Consider the following 14,055-nt stretch of genomic DNA (forward strand, 5'->3'; position numbering starts at 1 on the left):
AAGGATTAAGATTTTTCTATAGAAGTAATTTACTGTATATCTGAATAAAGATCTGCACTGTTGGTGGTCTTGAGGACTGGGTTGGAGAACTCTGCTCTATACCACACATATAAAGATCTGGTCTGTTGGTGGCCTTGAGAACTGGGTTGGAGAACTCTGCTCTATACCACACATATAAAGATCTGGACTGTTGGTGGCCCTTGAGGACTGGGTGGTGGTGGACTGTTGGTGGCCTTGAGGACTGGGTTGGAGAACTCTGCTCTATACCACTTATATAAAGATCTGGACTGTTGGTGGCCTTGAGGACTGGGTTGGAGAACTCTGCTCTATACCACTTATATAAAGATCTGGACTGTTGGTGGCCTTGAGGACTGTATTGAGGACCTCTGCTCTATAACACTCATATAAAGATCTGGACTGTTGGTGGTCTTGAGTACTGGGTTGGAGACCTCTGCTCTATACCACTCATATAAAGATCTGGGCTGTTGGTGGCCTTGAGGACTGGGTTGGGGACCTCTGTTCTATACCACTCATATAAAGATCTGGACTGTTGGTGGCCTTGTGGACTGGGTTGGGGACCTCTGCTCTATACCACTCATATAAAGATCTGGACTGTTGGTGGTCTTGAGGACTGGGTTGGAGAACTCTGCTCTATACCACTCATATAAAGATCTGGACTGTTGGTGGCCTTGAGGACTGTATTGAGGACCTCTGCTCTATACCACTCATATAAAGATCTGGACTGTTGGTGGTCTTGAGGACTGGGTTGAGGACCTCTGCTCTATACCACACATATAAAGATTTGGACTGTTGGTGGCCTTGAGGACTTGGTCGAGGACCTCTTCTCTATACCACTCATATAAAGATCTGGACTGTTGGTGGCCTTGAGGACTGGGTTGGGGACCTCTGCTCTATACCACTCATATAAAGATCTGGACTGTTGGTGGTCTTGAGGACTGGGTTGGGGACCTCTGTTCTATACCATTCATATAAAGATCTGGACTGATGGTGGACCTTGAGGACTGGGTTGGGGACCTCTACTCTATACCACTCATATAAAGATCTGGACTGTTGGTGGTCTTGAGGACTGGGTTGGAGAACTCTGCTCTATACCACTCATATAAAGATCTGGACTGTTGGTGGCCTTGAGGACTGTATTGAGGACCTCTGCTCTATACCACTCATATAAAGATCTGGACTGTTGGTGGTCTTGAGGACTGGGTTGAGGACCTCTGCTCTATACCACACATATAAAGATTTGGACTGTTGGTGGCCTTGAGGACTTGGTTGAGGACCTCTTCTCTATACCACTCATATAAAGATCTGGACTGTTGGTGGCCTTGAGGACTGGGTTGGGGACCTCTGCTCTATACCACTCATATAAAGATCTGGACTGTTGGTGGTCTTGAGGACTGGGTTGGGGACCTCTGTTCTATACCATTCATATAAAGATCTGGACTGATGGTGGACCTTGAGGACTGGGTTGGGGACCTCTACTCTATACCACTCATATAAAGATCTGGACTGTTTGTGGTCTTGAGGACTGGGTTGGGGACCTCTGCTCTATACCACACATATAAAGATCTGGTCTGTTGGTGGCCTTGAGGACTGGGTTGGGGACCTCTGCTCTATACCACTCATATAAAGATCTGGACTGTTGGTAGTCTTGAGGACTGGGTTGGGACCTCTGCTCTATACCACTCATATAAAGATCTGGACTGTTGGTGGCCTTGAGGACTGTGGTGGTCTTGAGGACTGGGTTGGGACCTCTGCTCTATACCACTCATATAAAGATCTGGACTGTTGGTGGCCTTGAGGACTGGGTTAGGGACCTCTGCTCTATACCACTCATATAAAGATCTGGACTGTTAGTGATCCTTGAGGACTGGGTTGGGGACCTCTGCTCTATACCACACATATAAAGATTTGGACTGTTGGTGGCCTTGAGGACTTGGTTGAGGACCTCTTCTCTATACCACTCATATAAAGATCTGGACTGTTGGTGGCCTTGAGGACTGGGTTGGGACCTCTGCTCTATACCACTCATATAAAGATCTGGACTGTTGGTGGCCTTGAGGACTGGGTTGGGGACCTCTGCTCTATACCACTCATATAAAGATTGGGACTGTTGGTGGTCTTGAGGACTGGGTTGAGGACCTCTGCTCTATAGCACTCATATAAAGATCTGGGCTGTTGGTGGTCTTGAGGACTGGGTTGGGGACCTCTGCTCTATACCACTCATATAAAGATCTGGACTGTTGGTGACCTTGAGGACTGGGTTGGGGACCTCTGCTCTATACCACTCACATAAAGATCTGGACTGTTGGTGGTCTTGAGGACTGGGTTGAGGACCTCTGCTCTATAGCACTCATATAAAGATCTGGGCTGTTGGTGGTCTTGAGGACTGGGTTGAGGACCTCTGCTCTATAGCACTCATATAAAGATCTGGGCTGTTGGTGGTCTTGAGGACTGGGTTGGGGACCTCTGCTCTATACCACTCATATAAAGATCTGGACTGTTGGTGGTCTTGAGGACTGGGTTGAGGACCTCTGCTCTATACCACTCATATAAAGATCTGGTCTGTTGGTGGCCTTGAGGACTGGGTTGGGGACCTCTGCTCTATACCACTCATATAAAGATCTGGACTGTTGGTGGTCTTGAGGACTGGGTTGGGGACCTCTGCTCTATACCACTCATATAAAGATCTGGTCTGTTGGTGACCTTGAGGACTAGGTTGGGGACCTCTGCTCTATACCACTCATATAAAGATCTGGACTGTTGGTGGCCTTGAGGACTGGGTTGGGGACCTCTGCTCTATACCATTCATATAAAGATCTGGACTGTTGGTGGTCTTGAGGACTGTATTGGGGACCTCTGAACTAGAGGGAATCCTGTGTAGCCTGTCATATATCCTTGTTAGGTGCCAGTATTGTGACTACACAGTCATGACTTTGACAATTATGGGATCGGTCTGAAGTTCTCTATCTTCCATGTGTTCCAGTTTCCCTGCTTCATATCTTATAGAAGTACATTTATATACATGGACCCTGTGATTAGCGGTTACCATAAAGCGTCTGGCTACAGTGTGGCGGTAATGTTATGCACTGTATTATCAGGTCTACGGGAAGCCTGTAACATTTTCAGGTAAGACTTTTATGCAGAATGTAGCGAGATGTTCTGACCTTTGTATCTGGCACAGCAAGAGCTGCTTAATGTGAATGTCCTATGCTCAAGGGGATTTATTTATAGATCGCATTTCAGCCACAATGCTCTTCGCCTTTACATAATATTAAGCATAGCTATAATCTCTGAATATATTTAACATGCGTGCAATGCCCTTGGTATCTTAAATAAGCCGAGTGCCAGGGGCCGATGTGTGCAAATGTTCCCAAGAAGGTATAGACGGTCTGCTCGGTGCATTTTTAAGATATCAATAGAATAATTTTGATGTGTCAACCTGCACCCTCTTTATTCCCCGGTGCCTTCTGCTGAATCTATATGATCATAGACTATGGCATATTTATTCTTGAAATGAATGCAGGAATAGGTGGTGATATATCCAAGCTATGAATAGCCATGCCGCTGTCAAAAAACAGACGTCTAGATTTAAAGGGGGTTTTCACATGGAGCAGAATCTGCAGTATAAAATCCACAGCAAAACATGCATGTGTAAACGTACGCTTAAAAGGGAACTCTCATTAAAATACATTTTAGCTATTGCACTCCTTATGGTAAATAAAAAATCTTACTTTGTTTAAAAAAAATAAAATAAAAAGAAGTTTTCTATGTCATATTTGTGTTTAAAAAAGCTGCCACTATGTGTCTCCCTACTTGTCCAGAGCACATTTTCCCCAATATTTTGCACAGACTTTGGACTCCTGCTGTCCTGGCAGAAGTTCAAAAGCAGGAAATGCAGTCTGGAGTGCTGATAGGGGTGTGTGTAGCCTTGGTCAGTCATAGCTCATCTCACACTGAACTGCTCTGGGCTGTGTGTAGCAGAGTAAGGGAGGAACTTCTCCCCTGTATGGCTTCAGATGATGTCACGCCTGCTGGGGAATGCCCCTTCCCAGTCTGTGAATCTGACTGAGCCTGAGCAGAAAATACAGAGCAATATCAAGGTAGAAAACTAACAAATAGAAATAAAGATCAGGAGAGGTACTCTTTAAATCCCATTCACACTATGGAATATCTGCACTACTAAATCCCATCAGTTTAAAGACTACGCAGATAAATTCTATCCCCATTGAAAATAATGCTATCCGCAAAGAATTTGGAATTTCCACAGCGAAAATTCTGCCAAGCAAATTCTGCAGTGTGAACAGTGTAGCAGAATCCCATTGAATTCCACAATTATGCTCAAAAATCCCATAGTTTGAACAGCGCTAAGGTCAATGCAACATTTCCATTTTATGTACCATCATCAAGGCAGTTCTGAGCTGCAGCATGCATGCCTACTCCCTCCCCCACCCCTCTATGGCACATGAGCCTGGAAGAAAAACATGATTTTATAACTTTGCAAACAACCATCAGCTCTACGAGATAGGTATCACTTTATTTTATCTTTCTGACGGCATTCTGCCCATGTCTGAAGGTCTGAGCATGATATAAAGCGCAGAGATTCCCTTTAAATCCAACCCTTTTGACATATAAAGGCTAAAAAGCCTGAAATAAATCCTAAAAAAGAAGATATTAAGAAAAGGATTTACTTTTTGTTATTTTTTCTTCAATCTACCTGGACAGCCCCCGCAGGGCCAAAAAATCTCCAGTGCCTCCATCATCTAGGACCATTCTTTACAATGGCTTGGCACATAGATGGGAATCCAGAATATGGAACCCTCTTTAGAGGTCCACATTCCCATAGACCACATGAAAAACTGGTTGTTCTGATGGAACAGCCAGACAAGATGTGATCAATACTGCAGTTTTCAACTAAATCTACGGTAGATCTGCTAATACTTGCGCCAATTTCTTACTCAAGAATCACCGATAGGTTATCAGCAAGTTTCGAAGCATTAGCGCTAATAAAGTTGCAGTGACGGCCTTTACGGGATACCTGTTGGTTACTCGACTAAAGCTGAAGACTGACAGCTTGTCTTTCGTCTACTCACATTAAAACTGAATCTAAGGCCATGTTCGTTCACATGATGGTTTTTTTTTTTATCACCGATTTGGAAGAGAATCCACATCAGTAATCAGAAACAGAATTTAGGATATCTGTCATATCGACACGCTGCAGATTCAGACTATTCAACGCGTCTAATCTGCTTGTGGCTACATCCGCTATAAGTGGATACAACAGTTCAAAGCCAAAAGAAAACCGGCGCTGCAATGCTGCACATGCTAACGTGTGTCAACTTCACAATGGATGCACTAGTTAAACCGCTAAGGGAACAATTCAGATGGTGCTCACGTGGAAATCAAGATCCGTAGAAATATATATATATATATATATATATATATATATACATACACACAAAGAATGTGAACCGGAGCACTCACCCGATATCAAGTTCCGGTAACGTTCCAAGGGCCTTTTTCGGACGAAAGCGGGGAGGCGGTAGATGATACCGGGGTTCAGACGCTGGTCACGGACCGTATCACGCCGCTTGGAGCTTCGGCCTGACGAAGTGCCAAGCAGCGTGATACGGTCAGTGGCCAGTGTCTGAACTACCCCGATACCATCTACCGCCTCCCATGTTCGTCCGAAGAGGAACATATGTTTCATAGCCCCTGAGGACGTGGTTGGTACCACGAAACATGTAGGGGAGACACAGTGTTGCGGTTTTAATAACAGCCTTTCAGTTCCTAAATACGGCGTACACATTTATAATTACTCCACATCGGAGAGCAAAATTAGTTACTGTAGGGACTGTGCTGGTGCTTTTAACACACTTAACACATCACGACCCCCGCAGCCCACACTCACCATTCGGAAGAAAATGTTTTGAACCCTGGAGCTATGGAGTACTCCTTCAAAACTTCATTACCTAGCATACCGACAATGTAGGTGAAGTTTGTAAGAACCACAAGTACACGATAGAAAATAAACTCACTTTATCTGCAACATCATTTTGCTAGCATGAATATTAAAATATATACCAGTTTACATATAAAGATGAGAAGCCGTAGCCCTTGCCTATTAACAAAGCCTATCCAGAACTCTCAGAACCGCATCCTGGATGGTCACACTCACTGTAGTTTGCACAGTATATTCCATTCTCTAAAGTTATATCTCGGTACATAACTTTTTAGTTTTTTGGCATCTTATAACTTTATGTAAAAATAATGGTATTAATTATACTTATGCTACGCTCCTTATACTCTTGCATGCTTCGTGATGTATATGTTGGAGGCCTCTGTAATGCAACTGGGTTTTGGCTCTGGACTGTCCTCTGAGTTGGTTTCTTATTGCCTTTTTGTCGTAGAAATGCTGTAAGGGTTGATGGATTCTTTTGAAACACTTGGGCCAAGATCAGGGAAAAGCCACGGCCGATGCGAAGGAGTCACTGTATCGGTCATCGACTAGTTTTCCTTGTAGTTCCTGCCATTGACCATGCCCACTGTGGTTATCAAAATGTCAAAAAATCCTAATATTGCAGCTTCATTAGAGATAATATTATAATAATATAAAGCAACGTAACAAAAATACTGGTAATTTGATAGTTAAATTGTGATATGATTGGAAGTAAACACAGAATAATAGTCATACAGAGTGGGCGGCAGAATCGTATTCTCGGTGCGCGAGTACAGACTGTTGTGGTTGTAACCGAATGATATGGGTCATAACGCAGAAGACAAAAGGGATAGAAATAGGGCATGGGCTTGGCACATCAAAGTGTATTAGAGGCATAGGCTTGGCACTGTCAGTGAAGGTGAAGGGATGCTGGTGGCACAGTTTTTACACAATCAGTGTTGGCTGCAACGGGGTTCAAGTTTGTGTTAGTCAGAAAGGCAGGTAGCTAGCTCGTGGCAGAAACAATAGCACAAGAGACTGAGAATTAGGGTGCATGGCACTAAACTGACCAGGATGATGCCTAGTAGATGCCCGGTCATCATGAGATAAACACCAAGGGGCAGTGAGCTTATATACACGAGGCACAGGAAACCCAGTAGGATTCGTGGCACGGGCCTGCAAGGACCGCAGCGGTGAGGGACACACGATCCAGGAAGCCACGATAGACTCGAGGATATCTTCACTCTTAGGATGTCTAGCACCGGAGTTTGCTCACCGGGCTCCGGAGCCTCATCGGAGACCTCCATGATTGTGATCACTAGGCACTCTGAGGAATTAGGACACAAGTTCCCAGGACTCAAAAGCACCTCTGGTGTCACAGTGCAACCGCGTCTGTGGATCCATTCGTGGCAGCTGAGTTTGGACAACAGGCCGCTGTCATCCGGCAGAAGGTGTAGATCCTCCGGCAGCGCCGTTTCTTGCCGGCAGAACGGACAGCATATGGTAGCTGGTGGGCTTTGAGGCCAGTTTGACGCCATCTTTTTGAGGCAGCGGGCACACATGCGGTGGTCACAACCCAGAACTTTAGGTCGATGTTGCCTGGTATCGAATCCATTGTAACATATCTTGCACTCCAACTCTAGAGGGCCGAGTAGCGGTTCCAACGAGTCCCCGTCGCTGCTGGTCATTTTGGCAAGGACTGTAGGGCTGCACAGGCTGATGGTGAAGGACAGGCCCTGGAGGATGAACAACAACAACAACTAAAGTAATAATCTACTGTGGTAGATGATGAAATCATACAGGTGATGGGGCTGAGCTTTAATAAGTATATGGACATCAAAGGTCAAGTTAGCCCATCCTACACATCGGAACCCGAGGCATGACACACACCCCCACATCCAGCAAGCCCCCTCATGCACGCGCTTCTGTAACCCTGATCCACCTACACCAGATGATCTGAGCGAGGGTTTTGTTTTTAGGGAGGGAGTGAGCTGCCACCTACCTCCTGACTTGTCAGCAGTAATCCGTTTTCATGGAGGGAATCTGAGGGAGATGGAAGTCAGGAATTGGGGACAGTGAACGCGGAATGGTATAAGAAGGAGACAGTGATAAAAAGTGGGCTGAAGCGAGAGTAATAGGTATTGAGGGAGGATGTTGAGTGTTACGTAGAACGATGCAGCTCAGCTCCGTATCAAGCCAACATGGAATAAGCCCAGCGGTAGTCATGGAAACAGAGCGAGGAGACCTAGCCATCTCATCATACTGCAGTATCTGCGTCCAGGAACAAAGGAGGACATATACGCTGACCTATATACCGCTTTATTTCCCACCGTATTTACACACACAGGTAGAACAGTATTTAACCTTCCCACTACTTGCATCATAAATAAAATATCTTGTGAGATTCATCGTCCGAGCGAACAGAAGCTACATGAGACATTGTAACGAAACCGTCTCCGCTCCGTAAACACAAAGTTCTGGCATCTCTCCAGTACTAAAAAAACTTACGCTGCTGAGGGTTTTTAAAGTCGGAGGTCTTAAAGGGATTTTAGGTAAAAAAACAAACGCTGTTTATTGTATAATGGAAAGTTCTGCTTTAATCTGTTCTTCACTATTTCCACAACTTCTGATTTATTTTCAGTGAAATATTCAGAGGCTTAAAAAAAAAAAAAAAAAAACAAAAAAAAAACCTATGTGTACATTTAAAGGGGTACTCTGGTGGAAAAGTGTTTTTTTTTTTTTAAATCGACTGGTGCCAGAAAGTTAAACAGATTTGTAAATTACTTCTATTTAAAAATCTTAATCCTTCCAGTACTTATCAGCTGCTGTATGCTTCACAGGAAGTTGTGTAGTTCTTTCCAGGCTGACCACAGTGCTCTCTGCTGACACCTCTGTCCATGTCAGGAACTGTCCAGGATGGGTTTGCTATGGGGATTTGTTCCTGCTCTGGACAGTTCCTGACATGGACAGAGGTGTCAGCAGAGAGCACTGTGGTCAGGCTGGATAGAACTGCACAACTTCCTGTGGAGCATACAGCAGCTGATAAGTACTGGAGGGATTAAGATTTTTTTAATAGAAGTAATTTACAAATCTGTTTAACTTTCTGGCACCAGTTGATTAAAAATGTTTTTGTTTTCCTCTGGAGTACCCCTTTAAGGGCTCCTTCACACAGCAGATATTTAGCCGGTGGCTGGACTGCATTGCACACATCTATGCGCCATCTTATAGATGGCAATGCAGTCCACCAGCATTCCGCCCAAAAGAAGAAACATGTAAATTTTTTGTCCGGACGGAATTTCCCTGTGACGATTCCGCAGTCTAAATACAGCAGCAGAATCTCAACCGGCAAAATATCCGTGGACTAGCCCTAAATATTTAAAGCGTAACTGTGTCGAAGCTCTGGTGGCGGGATATCTGCTTAAATTTTTTGGCAACGCCCAGACTACAGCAGATTTATTTTAATTTTTTTACAGATTTGCCAGAAGTCCCATAGACTTGCATGAGATTTCTGGCAAATCCGTATCCATATCTGGCTACAAATTTGCCTGGAAGTTTAGATATCTTGCCGCTTGAGCTTAGTTTCAGTCAATTTAAAGGAATACTGTAGTTTAATATAACTTATCCCCCGCAATCTCCTATACCGGGCCGCGGCAGTCAGCAGGAAGGGGGCGTGTCCTTCCCCAGCATGATGCAGCGGCCAACACACCCCCCCCTTTATGTAAAAAGGACATATGTCCATGCAGTTCAGCTTATTATCCTACAATGTTGATCCAGAAGAAGGCAAAAAAAAAAAAAACATGAGGTAAAAGCTCATTCTTGGGAGAAACATTACTTCCCAACTACAACTTTGGCCATCAGTGAGGCCAACAATCACTGTCCAGAATCTAGTGAGGAGATAGGATAAACAAAAAATACGGCGCAACCTGTTTCAGGTACAACCTCCTCTAAAGACAAGACTTCTTTACCATATGGACTGTGAATTTATGGAACAGTCTACCTCAGGAACTACTCACAGCTTAAATGGTTAAGGGCTTCATAATAGGCTTGGATACATTCTTAGAACAAAGTAACATTATTGAGTATGTAGAAGTAAAGTATAACATCACCTCAAACTAATAAGAATATAAGACGTAGATGTTTAAGAATGTTTAATTTTTTTTTAATGCTAAATTGATGTTAATCAGAAAATGGATATCCCCTATGGCGCCCAGTAGTATAGAATGGTTGAAAAATGTAAAAAAAAATTGAAGAGTATGTGAGGAGGTTGGGATAGGTAGAGAGGGTAATTTTTCCTTTTGGTGTTGTTTTTTTGAAAATTTTTTTGTATATCCATAATGATAGGGAGCAGGGAGAACAGGAGGAAATTACATTGCTATAGAAGAGGGACAGGCTACAAATTAAAATGGATATGTTGTACATTAAGATTAAAGGAGGTTGGGTTGAGAATTCTAGGGATCTGCCTCGTTGCTCCGGTTTGGTTTGTGGGGAAGGGATGTAACATGGTTTTGAAAAGAAGGGGTATTATTTGATGTGATGTGTAGCATCTTACTTTGATATGTTATGTTTTTATCTACTTTTTTTTGTTAAATGATAGTTAAAATTAAGAAAAATGACATCACCTACCTTCATCCACCCATACCCTGCCTCTTCACCCACCCATACCCCTTCCCTTCATCCATACCCCTCCCCTTCACCCACCCATACCCATTCCCTTCATCCATCCATACCCCATCTCTTCACCTACCCATACTCCTCCCCTTCATCCATACCCCTTCCCCCACCCATACCCATTCTCTTCACCTACCCATACCCATTACCTTCATCCATACGCCTCCCCTTCACCCACCCATACCCATTCCCTTCATCCATCCATACCCCACCTCTTCACCTACCCATACTCCTCCCCTTCATCCATACCCCTCCCCTTCACCCACCCATACCCATTCCCTTCATCCATCCATACCCCGCTTCTTCACCTACCCATACCCCTTCCCTTTATCCACCCATACACTTCATTCACCCATACACCTGCCTTTGACCTACCCATACCCCACCCTATATCTCTACCGCCTCCACCTCTAATGACCATTACATCCCCACCACCTCTGCCTCGAATGCCGATACATCCTTACTGCCTTCACCTCTAATGACCGATAGATCCCCTCAGTCTCTGACCTCTAATGACTGATGCATCCCCACCGCCTCCACCTCTAATAACTGATACATCCCCACCGCCTCCACCTCTAATAACTGATACATCCCCACCGCCTCCACCTCTAATGACTGATACATCCCCACCGCCTCCACCTCTAATAACTGATACATCCCCACCGCCTCCACCTCTAATAACTGATACATCCCCACCGCCTCTACCTCTAATAACTGATACATCCCCACCGCCTCTACCTCTAATGACTGATACATCCCCACCGCCTCCACCTCTAATGACTGATACATCCCCACCGCCTCTACCTCTAATGACTGATACATCCCCACCGCCTCCACCTCTAATGACTGATACATCCCCACCGCCTCCACCTCTAATGACTGATACATCCCCACCGCCTCCACCTCTAATGACTGATACATCCCCACCGCCTCTACCTCTAATAACTGATACATCCCCACCACCTTCACCTCTAATGACTAATACATCCCCACCGCCTTCACCTCTAATACCTGATACATCCCCACCGCCTCCACCTCTGACTGATACATCCCCACCGCCTCCACCTCTAATGACTGATACATCCCCACCGCCTCCACCTCTAAAATCTGATACATCCCCACCGCCTCCACCTCTAATGACTGATACATTCCCACCGCCTCCACCTCTAAAATCTGATACATCCCCACTGCCTCCACCTCTAATAACTGATACATCCCCACCGCCTCTACCTCTAATAACTGATACATTCCCACCGCTTCCACCTCTAATAACTGATACATCCCCACTGCCTCCACCTCTAATGACTGATACATCCCCACTGCCTCCACCTCTAATGACTGATACATCCCCACCGCCTCCACCTCTAAAAACTGATACATCCCCACCGCCTTCACCTCTAATAACTGATACATCCCCACCGCCTCCACCTCTAATAACTGATACATCCCCACCGCCTCCACCTCTAATAACTGATACATCCCCACCGCCTCCACCTCTAATGACTGATACATCCCCACCGCCTCCACCTCTAAAAACTGATACATCCCCACCGCCTCCACCTCTAATAACTGATACATCCCCACCGCCTTCACCTCTAATAACTGATACATCCCCACCGCCTCCACCTCTAATGACCAATAGATGCGCTCTGCCTCAAAACTCTGATGACTGATATATCCCCACCGCCCCTGCATCTGAAAACCCATACAACCCTACCTTCTCTGATCTCTGAATACTGAAAAAAAAAAGTTGCACCGTAAATGACGCTACTTAGAAGATATCCACATATCACCAGCAGCAATGCGTAATGGATCATAAGATTTAGATTTCCTACCATATCTGTAAGACCACAGCCCCATAAAAGTATGCAAATCACCTGCAACTAGTCATTTGAGCACCTTGGAAAACTAGTTACCACCTGCACTGGCAAGGGAGATATAGGTTCCAAAATGTGTCATTGCCACTTTGTAGAGGTTTATTTTATTTTTGCATCAAGATCTTGTGGTATGCATGCCACCCAGCTTTCCCAGTCTCCTGAAGAGTGTTGCTTTTCCTCTCACAAGGTTAAGGTAGGAAGACTGGGCAACGCCGAGCACTAGGCTAGTTATAAATAAATCTACATCCTCCCCGGATGAAAGGTAATAAGATCCGTTATAGCCAAGTTAGTCTAACAACGAGAAACGGTGTGAATACAGAATAAAAAGTCATTTAGTTGCTGCGTGTTATTTACTAGAAGCCCATAGACTCCTAATGGAGCTGTTTTAGGGTAATGAAGGCAAAGATTGGAAAACTCAGTCATTAGGATCCCAAGTTAAACAGAATGTTGAGGAAGAGGAGGGAAGCTGTGCTGCGCTGTTCTGTATGAACGGGGATGCATATTTTTTTTTTTTTTTGGATTAACTTTTCCTTCTGATCTACTTCACTCAGTTCTCCTTCACTTTTCTAACTTGGAGTGGGAGTATGTTTTTAATAATAATTTGACTCTGAACACTTCAATGATGTTGGCGCTAAGGAGGATATAGAGCAGGGGGAGCTGTGAGTGGGCTGAACAGTTGTGAAGGCGCACTGTTTACCATAGAGAACACGCTTAACCCATTGGTAGCTTTCAGCCATAAAAAGTATGTATGTGTGTGTGTGTGTGTGTGTGTGTGTGTGTATATATATATATATATATATATATATATATATATAATACCGTATATTTATATAGATATATATATATATATATACACACACACACACACACACACACACATTTATTCATATATTTAAGATAGACATTGCTAAAAAAAATAAAGTGAACCCTAAGATAACACATCCTAGATCTGAATGAATGAACTAATCGTATAAAATACTTTCCTCTTTACATCGTCGAATGCGCTGACAACAAAATATCACAAAAAGTATCAATTGAATGATCAAAATGTATCAACCCATGGAGGTCTGGATATGGAGTCACACTCAAAATCACAGAGGAAAACCGCACTACAGGCTGATCCAACTTTATGTAATGTCCTTAATACAAGTCACAATGAGGCTCAGTAGTGTGTGTGGCCTCCACGTGCCCGTATGACCTCCCTACAACGCCTGGGCATGCTCCTGATGAGGTGAAGGATGGTCTCCTGAGGGATGTCCTCCCAGACCTGGACTAAAGCATCCGCCAACTCCTGGACAGTCTGTGGTGGATGGAGCGAAACGTCCCAGATGTGCTCAATCGGATTCAGGTCTGGGGAAGTTCCTTTTGCAGGAACTGCTGACACACTCCAGCCACATGAGGTCTAGCATTGTCTTGTATTAGGAGGAACCCAGGGACAACTGCACCAGCATATGGTCTCACAAGGGGTCTGAGGATCTCATCTCGGTGCCAAATGGCAGTCAGGCTACCTCTAGAAAGCACATGGAGGGCTGTGCGGCCCCCCCAACGAAATGCCAC

The 14,055-nt window shown here is 44.6% G+C and overlaps 1 protein-coding gene across 1 annotated transcript in view; it reads right to left on the reverse strand.

Moving 5' to 3' along the window:
• Positions 1-6,025: 6,025 nt before the first annotated feature.
• The window catches only part of LOC130297477 (E3 ubiquitin-protein ligase RNF182-like), a 54,054-nt gene continuing 46,024 nt past the window's right edge, over positions 6,026-14,055 (reverse strand). Inside the window, exon 3 of the mRNA XM_056550000.1 lies at positions 6,026-7,689. Within this exon, the coding sequence (XP_056405975.1) occupies positions 6,940-7,689 (750 nt within the window). The 3' untranslated portion in view covers positions 6,026-6,939. The remainder of the gene's footprint in view (positions 7,690-14,055) is intronic.

This window comes from Hyla sarda, chromosome 13 (assembly GCF_029499605.1).
Source record: "Hyla sarda isolate aHylSar1 chromosome 13, aHylSar1.hap1, whole genome shotgun sequence".
In the NCBI taxonomy this organism is placed as follows: domain Eukaryota; kingdom Metazoa; phylum Chordata; class Amphibia; order Anura; family Hylidae; genus Hyla; species Hyla sarda.